General features: G+C 39.9%; 1 protein-coding gene across 3 annotated transcripts in view; it reads right to left on the bottom strand.

The window, feature by feature from the left end:
• The window catches only part of LOC119727024 (probable E3 ubiquitin-protein ligase HECTD4), a 109,368-nt gene that overhangs the window by 53,382 nt on the left and 36,227 nt on the right, over positions 1-19,759 (bottom strand). For all 3 annotated transcript variants that reach the window (XM_038198905.1, XM_038198907.1, XM_038198908.1), the window contains exons 23-31: positions 18,723-18,827; positions 17,222-17,310; positions 15,150-15,349; positions 14,319-14,436; positions 11,979-12,123; positions 4,806-4,972; positions 3,193-3,339; positions 1,175-1,337; positions 720-913 (exon numbers count right to left, since the gene is read on the bottom strand). In XM_038198905.1, the coding sequence (XP_038054833.1) occupies positions 720-913; positions 1,175-1,337; positions 3,193-3,339; positions 4,806-4,972; positions 11,979-12,123; positions 14,319-14,436; positions 15,150-15,349; positions 17,222-17,310; positions 18,723-18,827 (1,328 nt within the window). The remainder of the gene's footprint in view (positions 1-719; positions 914-1,174; positions 1,338-3,192; positions 3,340-4,805; positions 4,973-11,978; positions 12,124-14,318; positions 14,437-15,149; positions 15,350-17,221; positions 17,311-18,722; positions 18,828-19,759) is intronic.

The following is a 19,759-nucleotide window of genomic DNA, read 5'->3' as shown; positions in this document are numbered from 1 at the left end:
TGGGATTAGATGAAGGGAATAAATGTGTGCTTGGCCAGTTTTTAACAAGTACATTTAACACCTGCTTGGGGGCTGGATGCTGATTTCGGCTTGGGACATTATCCATGACCAGACCCCCAGCTGGTTTTCAACATACTTGTTTTAGCCAAGCATATATTTATTCCCATTCATAAATACATTAAGGTAAAAAAATCAAAATAAGTTACAAATGATTAAACCAACAATTTTGTTCAACAATTTTACTTAATGTTTTGTTAAACAACCCTCTAGCTTTGTTTATGGCATGTGCCTCACACAAGTAGCATTACATTTCCTTATATGGAGATTGACATGCGCATGTTGCGTACTGTGCGCTGTGGCGCAGAATGCAGCGGTGCCGGTGTAGTGTTTATAAATGTGACATGTCATAGTTAATTTAAAGCTAAAGATATTGTGCTCGGCGTTAACATGTTATGTAATTATCACGCCAAAAATGTAGGATCATGAATATTCAAAAATGCAATTAGCTGGCTTGTCAGACTTCGCCACCAGATTGGAGACAGAGCCCTGCAAATTTGATAGCCACCGCATGTAGTGAAGCGTTAAGCTGTCTGGGTCTTTGTTGACAAGTATTCATAGTAATTGCCAACTGTACGGGCCGTTATCACGCCTTTAACCAGGAGTTTGGCTTTGTCGTTGTGTGTAGGATCCGTGCGTTAACTACTTTCAAACTATCATACCGTGAGAGTTCATTCAGCAGACTCAGTACTTCTTGCAAGGCTTCGCTGCCGGCTGCCTCGTTGCCGCTGGTCTCCGTGGCTCGAGCCAGGTGATTGGTCAATAGGCTAGACACCTGACGGGCCAGGCCAGCATAGCCCAAGGCATCATGGGATGTCTCGTCAGCCTCCCATGAGACGCAGCGACTGGCAAGTACCTACGTAAGTACAGTTTGTAACAAATCATTCAATTTCAGATCTTGATTTGCAGTTGGATCAACTCAATGATTCAGTGTATGGCTTATTACACCAGAGAACAATTATGCACCTTGGAAATGAAAAGTAAATTGAATTGGAAACAAATAGCACAGGTGCTTATGGGTTAAATTATTGAAGAAAATGATGTAACGCAATGTTATCAATTAAACACCAGGTGCGGGTGTCAAAGGCTGGTTTTTTTAAACTGCTGTCAGAATTACCTGAAAGCCAGCCCAGGCCAGGGCTGATACCAGCTGCCTTGTGGTCTGTGATTCCGATGAGCCAGCTCCGATCCCACCGCTGCCACCACTGCTGGATCCTAGGCTACACAGCTGATCAAGCACTTGCACCAGGCCACTGTCTACCAGGCACTGCTCCTCTCTCCTATATTCAAACACAAAACAGAGATTTTAGGGATGAGTGAAACTAGATGCATAGACATGCATTTAATATTATAACACTTCATCCGCAGATTCCGTGTCTTGATTGGCCGAGAGCGAGTCACATGGTACTTTCTTTGTTTGCTATATTTCTGTGCACAGCCAAAAGTACTATACTCATAGCAACCAAAGTACTATACCATTAGCAACTAAAGTACTATTCCATGGCGCGGTATTTGTGTGCAACTGCATGCTGGTGTGCGCGTCGAGCGTAGCGCATGGCGTGTAATGTTCCCAAGAGCCAGCGCTACAGAGTTGGGTACAAACATTTTGTGAAGGGGTGGTTTTGAAGAGAGAAATGCAATTTTCACCAATTTTGTATTGAAATAGAAGTTCACTGTATTCTGTATTTAGATTTAAATAATGTTAAAATTTTAAAATCAAGCAGAATCTGTGGGGGAGGTGTTATAAAACAAATATTAACTGCTTTATCTCGTGGTGTATTAAAACTATCCTCCCTCAGTGATCCATGGAGCATTCTATTTTCCCTCGGCTTCGCCTCAGGAAAATAGAAGGTCCATGGATCACCGAGGGAGGCTAGTTTTAATACACCACTCGAAGCATTAAATACTGTATACTATACAGCGTGGCCCAAAAAAATGGAACGGCATACTTCCACTACCTTGAAACTCAAACCACCTGTACCAATGGATGGAAAGTCTTTTTAGAAGAAATATGATACCAAAATCTCCCGATTCTGTAATTAATTTTTTGCTGCAGAGCTTATTTTGGGAAGCACACATCTTTCACGTGGGTATTATTACATACCAATAAATCCAATTCAGTCAAATCCGTGGGCACGGTTTGGTAAAATTTATTGGGACAAAATGACTCACGACTTTGTTTCACAAAATAGGCTCTAGAACAAAAACTACTGGACCGAATCGGGCAATCTTGGTATCATTTGTCTTTTAACAGAATTTCCATGCATTGGTATAGGTTGTTTGAGTCTCTAGGTATTGGAAGTACGCCATTCTGTGGTTTTTTTTTTTGGGGGGGGGCATCCTGTATAAGGCAACACTGAGAAGTAATGATACATGTGAAAGTATATTCTACGCTCACAGAAACATGATTGCCAAAATTCATTCCAAATTTTCCTTTCCTTTATTTTACTTATATTTTCGTGTTGCTCATATTTGAAAAGAACTGTGTAAAGAACTAGTTTTCATTTGTTAAGTTTTTCATTGGCAGTCGGAGTGTAATATTTACAATAAGCCATTTGCAAAAGACCTATACCCTTTGGGATTTAAATTTGAAAAAATCATCTGGTACACTGACTTACTCAGAATGCTTGGCACAATTTAACTTTGCATTCTCCAGACCAAAGACACTGTTGCTAATCACATGATTCGGAGCAAGCTCTTGCATAGTTACGTAAGAGACACTCAGCACCAATACATTGTTCACAATGGGTGAGAATGACACAAAGACACCAGACCATGCCGGAGCTGGGGGTTGCTAGCGTAAGGCTTGCCCCGAATCACGTGATATAGTAACAGTCTCTTCGGTCAGGAGAATGCAAAGTTAAAACGTGCAAAGAATTGGATTTAGTCAGCGTTTCAGATTTTATTCAAATTTAACTCGCAACTTGCTTTTTATTGGCTTATTAACTGAATGCAAAACAAATAGGAGATACTATTTCTCAAAAAGGGACACAAAAATAAACATAAAGGTTTCCAAAATTCTGAATGCACCACAAGGAAATTTCCAACATCTTCTCATTTATGCATGATTTTATGAATCAGTTCTTTGTCAGTAATGTTTCATTTTGATACTTTGTTTTCCATGGTGTTCCTCACCTTGTGTATGGGATAGTACAGAGAAGTCCTATGCTGTTGGCACACGCCACGGGGTGGGCACCAGCTAAGGTCACCACAGAGGTCATAGTCTCAGAGAAGGTCTGCTGGACGTCATCCACCATGCCACCACATGCAAGCTCATTTACTCTGGTGGATAAAGGTAGAATGAGAATGTTATAAGACTAACTTTTATGCTATAAGACTAACAGAACGTCACTGAGATGTACTGGTTTTTACCAAGTACATGTTAATGTTTATTGGTGGGCCCATCATTTTTTGTTTTTATTAATGAAGTAAACATAGCCTGGCTCTGATACATATTTTGTCTTTGAATATTCCATTGCATCTTGCGACAAAATCGTTACCTGAGAGTAATTGAGAGAAGATTAGTCGAGTGTAAATATTTTGAATTTTGTGTAATTGATATCTGATTGATTTCACTGCCATTTTTTGTGTGTGCAATTTGAACAGAGATTTTACATCGCTGTCGTTAAAGTTATTGGAAGTATTGCCAAGAAGTAGAACCGTGTCATGCTGATAAATTGTATCTCTAATTTTCTATAAAGTGTAGCAGAGAGAAGTATTATTAACACTTGATATGGTTGGGTGTCAAACGTTAGAATTTATAATTATTCTGTTCTTCAGAGCACCTTTTTTTAAATTCACGTAATGCCTGTAACTGTAGTAATTTCTTTTATAGCAATTTTGTCCTTTGAGGATCTGAAATTAGAGGGTATGACAAAATAAATCTTTACGATGTTTTGTTGGGAATGGGATGGGGAAAACTGAAATATCATGTGCTCTACATGTATAAACATTTGAAGAGTTTATTTACAAAATCTCGCTCTCTCCTGGCTGCCCATAGTCAGTTTCGACAGGTTTTTTTTTTACATAGTTAAACGCAATTTAAGAAGACAATAAAACCACAAAAATAAGGGAATAAATGTGTGCTTTGGACGTTTTAAACACTTTGTTTAACACCACTTGGAGTCTGGGTGCTGATAATTACCCGAGCCGAGCTAAATAATGGAGTGTCCAGCTCGCAAGTAAGATCTAAACATCTCCTTTTATAGAGATTGGCGCCGTACTGCGCGATGTCACGCAGAATGCACCTGGGGTGTTGCGTTGTGAATTTATGATTATAAAATACTGACTCGCTGGTAGTATTGAACATTCAACCAATAAAGCGTCCAACGTGGTCGAGCCGCAGGCATGTAAAGGCGCCTATGGCTGCCGGCCACATTGACCCACATATGACCACGAAGCACTGCCTGAGATCGAAAGTATTTGATTTTTCCGGAGGGAGGAAAACCCAAGGGCCCGGAGAAAAACCCTCGTGGCACAGGAGAGAACCAACGCACAACTCTACTCACATATGGCATGTCTAATCAGCTGACGGGATTCGAACCAGGGCCACAGTGGTGAGAGGCGAGCGCTTTACGCACAAGCCACCCATGCCACAAGTCACCCATTTAGTTATGTTTGTCAAATACCAAATTTCTTGACCCAGAAATTTTGGAGTAATTAAAAAATTACACCAAAAAACCTGTTTACACAAAAAAGGTACCCTCGTTACACAGAGGGTATGAATGAAACCCATGCATCGTACCCACCTTGGACCATTCTGAATGACAGCTGTCACAGCTGTCAGTAGGTGCATAGCTCCGCCCACTTTGCTGGCAGCCAATAGCAGCTGTTTGATGTGGACCAGGGCCTGCTTGCGGGTGTTGCCCCGCCTCCATCGCACCCTTGCTGCTGACAGGAAGCTCTCCAGGGATACCTGCAGCGTAAAAGGACAGTTTGAACATTTTGTTTCTAATTAATAATTTACAGCTGTGTAACTTCCTTTCTGTGCTTGGTTTCCTAGGGATCTAAGTATCAAAGTGATATGTACATTTCAAGTGGCTTATTCACTTTACACGTGGCAGGCTGTATAGCAGCTAAGTGACCTGCACCCGATTTCACGAAGCGCTGCGAAGCGTCGCAACTCAAGTTACGACGTGTAACACGTCGCAACTCGCGACGCCTCGTATCTTCCATTTCACTAAAGTTGCGATGTGTTGAACGCGTCGTAAGTTCCTTGACAACGGCTTAAAACACGTCGCAAGTTACGACGTGTCTAGTGGTCTTCGCAAAATAAGAAGAGTCATTTCTAAGCAAGTTTTATGCCACAAACATTACATTAACGAGATTAAAATACCAAGGCAATGTGTGTAAAGTTGTAAATAGAAAATCCATTGCATAATTATGAATTAGACCGGAATATTAGAGTTGAAATTTCAAAGTAGCTATAAAGTCCAATGAGAGCTTGTTTTCCTTCAAAATTGCATCGCACGGCCGCCATTTTGTTTTACGTTTTAACAAATTTCGAGCCGAGATCAGACGACTCTTTGTTGAATATCAAACGACTATTTACTGTACGCTAACTAAAGACATAAAACAGTCACCGAGTTGTGCCATAAATACACCTACGACGCGTCGCACGTACGACGTGTTTAGTGAAATTGGTCGCAGGACGCGTCGCAGCTGCGATGCATCGTAGAGATACGACACGTCGCAGCGCTGCGATGCATCTTAAGTTACGAAGAGTTTGATGAAATCAGGTGCTGAAACACAGATACATGTACAATGTGTTGGTTGGCACAATTCCATGCACAATTGCATGTTGTTTATTTACCTTAACAGAGCTCAACCCATCAAACCCCAATGGCATGTTTTGTTGGAATCTGTCAGGATGGGTACAGTACCCCTAAACTGACAGTCTTTTACATTGGGTTGGCACACCTCCAGAATCAAAGTCAGATATATGCGTGTGCAGTTCTTCATATTTGCCAGGATGGGTATGGTTCCTAGTAAATCATGCTGGGGAATTAGGGTTACAGATAAACTGTCTGTCATTTCAACAATTTTTTTCCCCCGTAACCACTTCGCCCCGGGATTATTTTGCCAAAAATATTGATTTTTCGCAAAAGGCAGAATTTTCAAGAGAAATTGAGAAACACAACCCCCCTCCAAAAAAAAAACACCTAGAAATAATTTCTGAGAAGCGAAGTTTTGCCACTCTAATTCAATGGAAACTGAATTACCCAACTAAATTGAAATTGGCATTTTGTTGGTCACAATTTCTTAATTTAATCTAATTTACATTTTTGCATTGATCAGTTTGTTGGTCATCAATTTTAAGTAACAATATTTGCTACATGAAGACACGTACTAAGGTTTCCTTAGACAGGGCATACATGCTTTAAATAATGAAAGAAATCGTAGTTAATTTGATTAAATATTGTATCAGATTATCAAATTAATCACCCCCCCCCAAGCTTTGTCTGCTGTACACTGAAGACAATTGTTCACATCACGTTTCCCTAAAAACTTCATCTTGAGGGCATTTTGATAAACGTTTCTGCAATATTTTGACTGGAAATTCCGAGGAAAATGTGATGCATGAGTGAGCGACTACAAATAATCGCAAAAACTGAAAATTCAAATATTTATAAATTGCCAATGTAAACGTACAAAAACTGGGGGATACACTTTCTGTAAATTTTATCACATTCACATCTATTGTTTGTTCATGGCTAGCCTTTATCTGTTTATGAATTTTGGACGATGTTTTGTGTATGTTTTGACATCAAATTTACAAAGGTTAGATGTACTGTTCCTATGAAATGTCCAACTCTTCAACATAGGGTAGCCACTGTAGTAGCACTGTATGATATTATTTATTATAAAATCAAAATTCCAAAATTCTCCTATCAATTGGACTAAAATCTGGCAGAAGTTCTACCCACTAATAACTTTATATAAGCACACAACTAAAAATTGTAGCTGCAGCTGAGCAGCTCAACATATGGTCGTGTCTCTCTCTTTACTTTGGTTCGTTGGTTGAAAAGTTCATCTTGAGGGCAGTTTGATGAACTTTTCGACAAGATGAAGACTGAGAGTCCAATGAAAATGTGATGGAACTAAAAGAAAATCGCAGTTCAAATACTTATATTGCAAATGTAAACTTACGAGAACTGGGGGATGCTTTTTCAGTACATCACGTTCAGTCTCATTGCTTACTCAGGCGAGAGTGGAACCCATTGCCATTAGTGTAGTAAAAGTTAAAATCATTCAGTGTATATTTTTATAATTATCATCTTTGATTAAAAAGGCCTCTCAAAAACAAGTTATAAATGATACCAACGGAGAGTTTTGAGGACAGTCAATATTGACAAAGACCCTCGGCAAAGATGTACTCTACCCAAAAATCCCCCAACCACTTGGTCAGAAAATAAATCTAATGGACTATTATTAATCATTGAACACTTGCGTGTTTAAACTGAAATAACCAGTGTCCATTTCATTCACGAAGGCTGACCATTAATTGCAATTTGTTGATACACTTTCGTCTTAGATCTAGGGTCTGATGTACTATCTGAAAATTTCATCTTAAATTTTTTTGTTTGAAGAGTTGCAAATACTGAACAATTTTAAAGGATTCGATGGAAATTGTTTAATGGTCTTGGACTGCAAACATGTGGGTGGCAGTTAAATTAAAGTGCTGTCAATCAAGATTTCACTTGGCCAAATGGAAATGGTCGTCTTCTGCAGACTTTCGGGCGGCAACTCCTATTTAAACATAGTGGCCACTTCAGATAAGACACTTTGCTGAAGGACGAACACAAGATTCAGACAAGAGATGGGGACAGACTTTTCATCTGAACTGTAGCATTGCAGTTTCTGATTGAGATAGTTGAGCTGGAAACAACCGTTTGGTATGAACAACATGGAAATATAATCTATACTAAAAATTGATTTCCAAACCGCCGTTTATGTATAGTCTATGTTGTCAAAATCAAATTGGAAGTCACAAACATTTAATTTTCTGCATATTAAACTGGAAAGAAAACTCAAGTGTAACAAAAATGTATACTGCTTGAGCTGCAGTGTAGAGTTCACTCTATCAAACATCTAAAATTTAATACTCTGTTAACTGACGTGCAGAAATTCTACATCAGACAAAATTGAACTTTTTGGAAACTGTTGCGGCTGAAATCCACCATGGGGTCAGACATGTCATCAGTTGAGTGCGATGAACAAGACACATTTAACATCAGTGAAGCGGAGGTTCCTTTGTGGCTTTACCTTCCACTAGACTCTACCATCATCACCATCGTTATACCAATCATCTGGTGTTTCGGCGTCTTCACCAACTTCACGTTTCTGTTTGTCCTGTTCCGCGTTCCGAAAATTCGAACTGACACCAGCGTGTACCTGGGGCATCTGACGATAGCTGATCTCCTGTATCTGAACCTGCAAAGTATTTACTATGTATGGAGCTATGTGGCATCGCCCCTGGCAATTGACGATCCTTTTCAGAACTCGGCTGGGTGCATCAGTTTGTTTACGGTTATCAGCGGCGGGTATTTTGTAGCCATTGGGTTGGTGACAATGGTGTCCTTTGAGAGATACCTCGCGCTGTGCCATCCCATAAAGCATCGGCAAGTCTGCAGCCGACAGCGCACTTACAAGATAGTCGCGATCTGTTGGCTGGTTGGGTTCGCAGTCTCCGGTGCGACGGTGATCCGATCGGGTTTCCTCAAGGTGTACTGTCTGCATTGGCCTGACGGCGACGCCTACCAGCAATTCCCTGCGACGTTCGCCAGGTGCCAAGCTATACCGCCGTGGGTGCAAAACTACACCAACCCGCTGGTCAATTTGCCCTGGTTCATCGCGATGGTCTCCAACGTTTACATGTACATCCGGATCATCCACGCATTAAGCAAACGCAGGCAGCAAAACCGTGGAGCGGAAGGCAACAAGGCAGCTCTGCAAGTTCGCAATCAAGTTGCAAAAGCGTTGGTCGTCAACGGCGTGGTCTTTTTCCTGTGCCAGGCCCCGTATCGTATCATAACCTTCTCCTTTTGGATTTGTACCTTCCTTCAGGTACCCGAGCCGATATCTACCGCGCTGGGGGATGGTGCAATGTGGACAGCCCTCATTCCACAGTTTGTCAACAGCTCGGTCAATCCATTGATCTATGGAACCATGAATGCGCAGTACCGCGCTGCACTGATCCAAGCCTTTCAGTGCAAACCTCAACCGGCGCAGGCAGGACCAGCTAACCCTCCTCCAGCGATAAGCGCTGAAGTCCAGAAAGGCAACGGCAACACAGGAAACTCCACCAGCAATGACACAAGTGACACTCGACTGTGAAACATGACTCACGTTATTGAACTAACTCTTTGATGGGACATCATTGAAGTCTGGACACGATAAAATTACTGTATACCAGCCACAAAAACTTTCCAATGGTCAGGTTGAAAATGAAGGAAATGACCTGACATCACCTTGGTAACCATGAGGTACGTAAAGCAACACAGAATACAGGCATATTTATGAATGTATCTATAGTAATCATGCATATTTAATTATTTTTTGTTTGAGTGCAAAATTACTTACAATGTACATAGTACAATTGAAAAAAAAGTACCTATAAATGTAAAGCAGAAACTCACAGCAAAAAAATATTTAGTTTTTAGGCACATCTAAATTTCAGAGAGTAATCTGAAATGTCTATTTTAATGCACTTATTTAGTTTGCATGATGGAGCTCTGCCTTAATCTTTGGATTATTTTCCACTTGACAAAGGAAGTAACCAGTTGAGAGGTCCTACTGAAGGTGATGTGTAACTATAAACACTATCCACAACTCCAGATTATTTTTTGGTTTATTTGTTGTTCCATATTCTCAGACTAGTTTGTTACAATGTATATGACTTATTAGCTGTTTTCAGCAAGTCTTGTAGTTCTCTGTGGGACTTTAAAATATGCACCTTTAACCCCTTAAGGACGGGGTGTAATGGGGACATTCCTCCACACATAGAGCAAGTGGCCCGCATGACTGCACAGCCTTTGTGTGGTAGCGGGACTGCACTGCATTCCAATGAAGATTAGCGGCCGCGGCCATGACCGCTTCCGGTACGCATGGGGTTAAGTTGAGGCCACCTGACCCCTGAGTACTCATCATAACGTAGCTTGTCTAGGACCAACTCAACTATCTGGTCTTTGTTTGTGCCTTATAACACATTATTTAAAGTCAATCTGATTGCTTTTTTGGTGAATTTGGCATACTAGTACCATTATCTACCTATCCACCAAGTTTAATGACGATCGGACCTTCCCTTATGTGTTTTTAAAAACAGCATTTTTGATGATGTCATCATGACATCACACATTTATTGCATTTTTGTGCAAATACCTAAGACCAAACAACCTATTGCAAAAAGAATCATGAATTAGGCATGTTTTGTTTTTGAAATATGACTCAAAGACTAAAAAAATTGATATTCCATAAAAAATAAAACTATGAATAATCATTTCAATTTAGCCTTATAACATTCCCTGTCTATGTATCTACCAAGTTTCAACCCAATCGGACTTATACTTCTCTAGATATAGGATTTTAAAATATGCACCTTTAAAATGACGTCACGTGACCCATGATGATGTCATCATGATGTCACTCTTCTACATAGGTCTTACCTATTAGGTCTTTGACTGTGTTGAGTTTTGTTGGGATATAACTTTGTTTTATGTCTAAAGTGCCGACCTGAATAAAGCATGAACAAAATCTATGGGAATTGGGATAGAACTAAAAAGGAAAAACAAAAACAGAAAAAAAATCGGAACAAAAACAAAGGCTTTTCCACAACTATGTGAAAAAGCCAGAAAGATCCATGATGTTCTTCATTCTTTATAGTGTCTATAACCCCCTAGGGTGATTTACTAGGAACCTTCCTCATCCTTGCAAATCCCAACACCATATGGTAAACTGTGCACATAAACAACAAGACTCTGTTTATTGGTGGTATGCCTAACTCAATGTAAAGCATAATCAGTTTACTAGTGTAGTACTCACTCCAACAGATTCCAACAAACCCTGTTGGAGTTTGACTGGATAGGGATCGTTGAGGTTAAGCTCATTGTCGATTTAAGACAGGCACATGCAGATCCTGATTGGCGGCCAACTGAATTCCCGATCGGTGCATACAAATTTCAAGTGTTGTGTGCGCACGCAGTTTCCAAACTGCCCCATGCAACTGGCGACCTGCACATGCAATTTAGGTTGACGCGTGTACAATTTTATCGGAGCATGTACAATTGTATCAGCACATGTACCATTTTATCAGCACATTTCCAATATTTGAATATTCGATCAAATCCAAGTTAGAATAATCAAATACTTAATTAATCGAAAGTGCACAGATGGAACCGTGTACCCTGGTACCAGACTGTTGATATCAGGAACCACTTTCAGATTATGGGATCAGGCGCTTGTAACCAACTTTACAAATTAGCTAGTAACTTCTCAGACAATGAAAAAGAAAGGTTTATAATGTCATTTGTGGGGAAGTTTCTAAATGAAAACCAGGCTACATGGGAAAACAAAACATATTTCATATTAATGACAGTCGTGAAAGTTGCAGTTTACACCGTAAAGCTATGTAGCTCACTGTACACACTTGTATGTTGCTGTATTGATGCGCCGATGTGGTTGTATTATCGTGCGGACCTTTATGAACAATCTGAACAGCAACTTCCGAGATTTAAATTTTGGAGTTGGGTTTCTTTAACTGGTACCCGGGTACCCATGTTTTTTTCAATCAGGTACCCAGTTTCTGTACTACCTATAAATGCACACCGCTACAGCACATCAAGACTTGGAACAGTAGAGTAATACTCTAGAATGCAGATCAAAAAAAGTGTATAACAGTTCCCCGGGAACCAAACTATACTCACAGCTTGTTCAGGGTTGGTTCCAATGAAGGAGAATAGTTCCTCTAGCAGGACAGTGTGTGCTTGCTTGTCAGTCTGTTTGCCCTCGCCTTGGGCTAGGTCTTGAAGCAACGACAGTGGGCCTTTTCTCCTGGACTGCCATCTTGTTCTATAATGGAAGGAAAAAAAAAGAAAATGTACTTTTGTGGTCTTTAATAAAACATTAGTATGCATGGGATTCTCATTGTAAAAACAACACATGAGATGATTGATACTAGTATTTTTTACATTGTTACTTTTAATTCCTATCTTACAAGTTTCATTGTATGGTCACACTATTGGGTGAGCTCTGATGCTGTACCTTCATAATACCAGTTTACAAGCTATCAGATGAAGAGAATTTATTCAGACGTTGTTAAAAACGAATAATGAATGTGTCACATTCCTGCAACGGAAAGAACAATTTTACGAGGTGACAGATGGAATATTCCACTCGGCTTTGCCTTGCGAAATGGAACATTCCATCTGTCACCTCATGAAACTATTTTTTGCATTGTACTCATAAACATTCATTATTTGTATTCTATCCACTTTCAAACCATGTTATATTTGTATAATATTTAAATCTTAAGTATTGATATATATGTATTCTATCCACTTTCAAACCTATTTGTATAATATTTAAATCTTAAGTATTGATGTCTTTAACTCGTTACAAGTGTAATTTCATTTTTAATGTAACAGTATTGGTTTGTTTTAATTGGTTATGTGTCAGTATACAAATATGGTTTGTAATTTCATTTTTAATGTAACAGTATTGGTTTGTTTTAATTGGTTATGTGTCAGTATACAAATATGGTTTGAGGGTGAATAGTCGATATTACCTCCCCGAGGTATTGGAAGTTGACAAACTAGTTCTCGAGGTAACCGAGGAAACTAGTTTGTCAACTTCAAATACTGAGGGGAGCTAATATCGACTATCCACCCGAACTAAACCATAATATATTTGTTTTACTTTACCTCATACATATTCAGTTGCCAATTTTTTTTCATTGCAGTACACACCCTCTGCATAAAAACTTCGGAGCAACTTGTCCAGCTCACGAGAAGAATGTTGCTAAACCTCAGAAAAGTTCAGTTCTTTTGCAAAACATTAACATACAAATATAACATGGTTTGAGGGTGGACAGTCGATATTCACTCCCGAGGTATTGGAAGTTGACAAACTAGTTCCCGAGGCGAAGCCGAGGGAACTAGTTTGTCAACTGCCAATACTGAGTACAACAGCTAGTACAGAATGCATCTTTATTGTCCACCATATTCTCCAGTTTGGCATCACTGAGCTCAGGAAAATGCTTATTAACATTTACATGTGCAACCATCTCTTCATATGTAGCTAGGGCAATGTTTGCGCATGCGTACTTCACCCGTGCATAGTAGACTGTGGCATAGGTAACTGGCACTTGCACTTGGTTAACAGCAAAAATAGCATCTGGCACGTGATGGTGAATGGACCAGTAAGAATACAGCTTTCGATCATGAATATGTATGAGGTAAATGTATAGTAACAGGTTCTACCACATTGTGGAAGACTTTTTTTTAGTAGAGGAATCATCTTTATTGTCCACAATAAGCTCATCGAGCTTCATTGAGCTTCAGAAAACGCTGATTAAATTTTTTTTTTTACATGTGTGGTCATCTTTTCATATGTATATATAGTTAGCTAGAGCGATACTCATGCATGTGTACTACACCCGTGCGACAGTTCCATGATTGCTTCGTAAAGCGCAAGCATAGTGAACTATCGCCCGGGCAGCCCGTGTGACAGTCTCCTACGCATGCATATTCACTATACAAGTGCGTGAATACTTGAGTGGGCGCTTGGTTAACAGCACAAAATAGCAGCTGGCACGTGATGGTGAATGGACCAGTGAGAATTCAGCTCTCCATCATGAATATGTATGAGATATAAGTAATTGAAATTAGTTACTAGCTACTCATAAGCTCAATTTATGTATTTCTGTCTTGAGTGTACTACACAAATGACTTAACTGTTTATGGAAATATCTATAGTATGAATATTTACTTTTATTTATCATGTATATCCCTGATGGTCCTTGATCAGCTTTTATAATTATTCCATCAATGTCAGATGAAAACTTGCAAATAATATGAATCGAAAAACTAACATCAATGAATATGGCATTAAAAGGAAATCACAACACTACCAAAAATAGTCAGAAGAGGAAAGGCTACACACTTGAAATGACAAGTTGATCTTACATTTTAGTGAATGGCTGATCGACTGAATTTGGTGGGTTTTTTGTTTTGTTTTGTTTTGTTTGTTTGTTTTTTGTAACCTACCTGGTGCTTTTGTTTGTCTCTTTGTTTGTTTGTTTGCCTCCTTCTAGCTCCATAGGCAGTGAGACACTGCGAGTGAAGGGTGGGCTAGGAGGTGGAACTGATGGCTCAAACACGAAACCTGTCAAACCAAAAAAAAATATGATTAGGCCCCCCCAAAAAAGTATTCGGTTTCTGGTAGAGAGCTTGTCCCGAAAGTGGTGCGGCGACCCAGGTTCCTTTTTATTCCCCTACTTTTTTCTTCTTCAAATATCGACAAATATTGCAGATGACGCTTCAAAAATATCCTTCAGTGTCTTGAGGTGGCCTCAGTAGGGCCACAAGGCTTGAGAATTCTGCACCCACTTACGACCTCGACTGACACGAACAGTCGAGGAAAATTGGATTGTCAAGAGAAAAATCACCACCCCCTGCCCGCGAATCTTATTTTCCCAAACGACATCCGCTTTCCATCTTCTGATTGGTCCATTACATGCATATCTTATGCCTTGTTCTCCATATACACAAACCCAAGATAGGCTTTACGTCTTGTGAGAAATGTTCCTACCTCACTTTAGTCATTTAAAAGGAAAAATGGGAAGAAGTGAAAAATGTTCACTGAGATTCGAACTCCGATCACCTGATTAGAAGTCAGGACTTCTTCCAACCAGTCCGAGAATGAGCTGCCCATTGTCGGGGATTTAAACACTATTATTCCTTGTTATATAAGTTATTCTCTAATTTCACCGGACATCATGAATATGCATAACGCAGAGATAGCGCCCTCTTTTGATATTGTCCGATCTAGTTTGGGAAAAGAAATTTCGCCCCCTGCCCCTCCCCCCTCTTCACTACCTCTCTGTTGATTGCTAGGATGCTGGGACACGCTGCGAGACAAACTGGCCGGGTGGGACTGCAGACTCTCGGTTGCTATGGTAACATGAAGCAGTAGCTCCACCCTCTCCAGGATGGCCTGGACCAGCGAGCGTGTCTTGGGCATGCTCAGTTTGGGCTCGTCGGAGGGCTTCAGGCTGGCTTCTTGCTCCAACTTCTCTCTGTAGCGAAAGAAAATAATTATTTCAGTCAATTTTTACTGGGTACAGGTATCTCTACAGGGTGAGTAAAAAAAGCAAACCTAAATGTCGGGACTATTGTTTTTGAAGTTCTGCATGTAGAACTTTCAATATCTAGGATATGAAAGCCTAATTCATATGCTTTCTATAGTACAAGAACCATTCAAATCACTCATGTACTTTTCAAGTTTAAACACAATCACCGTTTTCAAGTTCAGTCCACGGATCACAAAACAGGTGTGCGTTCTTTCAGAAAAATGGAAACAATAAGCCATTTGCGTGTAACCTATACCCTGTGGGATTTACATTTGAAAAACGTCTGGTACAATGACTTGCTCAGAATGCTTGACACATTTTAACTGTGAATTCTCTAGACCAAAGACACTGTTGCTAATCACATGATTCGGGGCAAGCTCTTGCATAGTTACGTAAGAGACGCTCAGCACCAATACATCGTTCACAATGGGTGAGAATGGCACCAAAACACCAGACCATGCCGGAGCTGGGGGTTGCTGGCATAAGGCTTGCCCCGAATCACGTGATATAGTAACAGTCTCTTTGGTCGGGAGAATGCTAGGTTAAAACATGCAAAGCATTGTATTAAGTCAGCGTTCCAGATTTTATTCAAATTTAACACGCAAATGGCTTATTCACACACATCCCCATGTGATTTGTTTTTGTTTTGCTGAAAGAACACCTAACTTTTTGTGATCCGTGGACAGAACTTTAAAATGGAGGTTGTGTTTAAATTCCCGTAACTTGCAAATTACATGCGTGATTTGAATGATTCTTGTACAAAAAGTGGGAAGAACACAAAGACACACGTAATTGGTGAAAGTAATGTCCAGAACATACAATGTCACTAGTCCAAGTCCAAAAGTAAATGCCAAATCCATTTTTAAGAAATTACTGAAGATGACATAGATAGTTCAAATTAAAAACTACTCTCCACTGACCAAAATAGCAAAACCTTTTAAATCCCATATATTTTAAGTTTGACAGAATGATTTTGAGAAAGGTTAAAAAAGATTTGAACAAGATGTACAAGAGTTTAACTCTACTACTCTCTGAACAGTCACAGACAGTCAAAAGTTCCATCCACTTCCCCTGCCATGCCTTTTACACAGGCTAGTCACCAACAGTCAGATTATATATTAAGCAAGCACTCTGACTAGTCAAATTCAGTCAACAGACAAAGAAACAGACAAAAGCAGGCAACTGGTAGGCACAGCTGGCTTATCAATCATCTACAGTCAAAGCATAGCTGTATCAAGTCACATAAACAGTCACAGCCAGTCAATCCTGCTTTATGTAGGCAAGGAGCACTTAACTGTTAAAGACAGTCACTTGACTAATTTTGACTGAAAGGACAACTTTGCACAGAATGTATGTTTGCAAAGGAGGGGTAATGTAAAAAAAAATAAAAACCTCAAGCTAAGGCCAAAAAAAAAAAGTCTCCGGTTTCTGGTATGTGCGCGCGTCGCCGTAGCCATGCGCGTCGGCAAACTAAAAACGTGTTGTTTTTTTCAATACAAGATGATGTCTCAAAACCGCCAAACTCACTGGTTTGACTGGAATCCTGCTGCTGCACAATTTTAACGTGTTTTTAGATGGGGTTATGATCGAGAATAAGCTTTATGTGGCCTCTCTGGACTCCCATATATTTGCGCTAAGTTTAGTCGGGCACCATTTGCAGTCATCAGTCGACATTTGAAGCCAAAAAAAACAAAAACAAAAAAAAAAACAGGTGAAAAAAAAAAAAGCAGTGTTGCCGCATCACTTTTGGGGCAAGCTCCATACCAGAAACCGGAGACTTTTTTTTTTTGGCCTAAGACGTTGAGTTTTTTTTTTCACCTCAAAAGTTTGATCGCCTCCTCTTGATCTGCAGACTCAAAATCCACATCCTTCAGGTAGGCTAAGAGCTCCAACTCTCGCATTTTGTTCTGTGGGAAAATATGATAAATATTTTTAACATTGATCCAATATTTATCCTAGTTCATTCAAATTATGAACACCTCTAATAACAAAAATACAATGAACCTGACATTGGGAGAAGGGCCAACAGAAATAAGCAAAACATTCCTCAATGAAATTCAGTAAAGTAAAGAAAAAAAGCTCCTAAACTGCTTCTACTTTCTTTGTTTCTTTCAAACTTTGTTGATTAAATGACATACATTTTGAATTCAGAGTGGGAAGGGAAAGACAACACATTATACTAATTCTTTATTTACGTCATAATCACAGTGGCACATGACCAACCAAAACCTGGGCCCAATTTTACGGCTCTGTTTACCACATAATGGCCAATCCCATGATCCCATGATTGTGAGGTTGTGGTTCGAGTCCCGCCATGGCCATGTGTGTTGTGCCCTTGAGTAAGGCACTTTACCTCAATTACCGGCACTATTCAATGCTGGGAAGGCAACAGACTCGCTGTGGAGGAGGTCTGGCAATCCCCCCACAGCAGCATTTCATGGACTCGAGTCTGGCCCAATCGCTTCGAAAGAGAGATAAGCACTCCGTTCCTGTGAACACAGGTTCGTCCCCTTTCTTAACCACAGAATTCCGTGCTTACCCTCACCATTTTCAAGCAGAAAATTGCTGTGCTAAACCAGTAAGCACAGGATCATTAGTTACGGATGTAAGCATGTGCATAAGCCAAAATGCCTCGCTTACCTGTGAAATACGCTCATCATAAGCACCGATTATTCTGTTACAGTAAGCAGGGATAGTTCGTTAACTCTAACTCCCTAGTGTATTTTACTAGGAACTGGACCAATTCTATCAACATCCATCAATCACTGTGCTTCCAATACAAAACTGTACATGACATAATGGAATCCACCACTGACGCACTGGTTGACATTCATGGACTTGCTACACATGGTTTTTATCATAATAGCAGTACAGGAAGCTAGGCAAAATCAATCGGATACCCCTAGCACTGCTTCAGGCCATTAGGCCCAAGTCCATCATACTCCATCAATATTTAGTCATGCCAGGCCTTCTGGACCAAGTTCCCGAAAATCCACCAAAATGGGGGGATTTTGGATTTTGATGGAGTTGGGGTAGTTAGGGTTATTAGAAAGCAGAGCCAGGGAATTGGGCCCTGGTGGTTCAGTGTACATAAACCCAACAAATTGGTACATGGTACAAGTGAACACAGCACAGGCATGCAAAACACCTATAATATGACACTATCCAAGAGAATCTACAAAGTCTATAAACGTAAGTCAATGGGAACTCACTGCTAAAATTAATTTTTACAATTTCTGACCATTTTAAAGAAAGTTCATGCACTGTTTCATCACTGCTGGTCTGGTAACCTGTATCATAAAGTTTCTAATGATGGTACCTCTTGGTGGTGATGCAAGGCAAAGAACGAGGAGCCAGACTCAAGTGAACCATTCCTCATCTCATCCAGGTCATGGTCCCATTTCTGCTCCAGCTCCGCCAAAAGCTAAAAGAAAGAACCAAACCCATGGAAAATGTACAAAAAACAACATGACAAAACTGACATTAGCCCTAACCTTCCCAAATCCTCCATAATCCTCTTTACAAAATGGAGGATTTTGCAGGATTCTGGATATGGCAAAAATGTGTGGCTGATTTGGGAGGATGTACTGTGTCAAGGTCTTAGGCCCGACCTTGTGTTGTTTACGCTCAGCAGTGCGTAAAGTTAGGTCTAGATTGTACTTGAGATCCTCCGCACTGCTCCAGGATGTCACTGGCTTTGCCTCAACATATTGACAGTGATCGCTGGAGGATTTTGCAGGATTGAGGCAGTGGTCACCCCTCCAAGGACCACATTCAAGAAATAAATGGATAATTTTGGAAGATTGAGGCTGTATGCAATTTTTACACGGAGGTAGCTGGAGTATTTTGCAGGATCAAGGTTGCATACTAGCAAAATGCCTCGAGAGTTCTGGATGGAGTTGTGAAATTTCCCTTTTGCAGGAAACACAAATATGATGCGATAAACTAAAACTACGTGTAGTAATACATTTTCAATGCCTTCTAACTTTGCTCTCAGAGTCAAGCATTATTATTATTACTATTGGTTTATTTTCATTTAACTCGTGGCCCTCAGGCCAACTTGCAAGAATGTTGGTGTTACAATATTAAAACATTAAAAAAAAATACACATCCAAATATAAAAAATAAAAAAAAATAGGCAAAAGTACTGGTCAAGCCAAAATAACAAAACATATTGTAAACAATTGCACACACTGGAAATAAAGTTAGATTGATTGATACAATTGATAAAATTGACCTTAAAAGATGACACAGCCACCATGAATAAGATACTGCACCAAGTCCACAATAGACCCAGACATAGCATGAAAATCAAGAATTTAATAAGTCAATGTAGTGTGAATCGAGCTTATCGGT

The sequence above is a fragment of the Patiria miniata genome, unplaced genomic scaffold (assembly GCF_015706575.1).
Source record: "Patiria miniata isolate m_02_andy unplaced genomic scaffold, ASM1570657v1 HiC_scaffold_2, whole genome shotgun sequence".
Classification (NCBI taxonomy): Eukaryota; Metazoa; Echinodermata; class Asteroidea; order Valvatida; family Asterinidae; genus Patiria; species Patiria miniata.
This window is presented reverse-complemented; position numbering and strand designations above follow the sequence as displayed.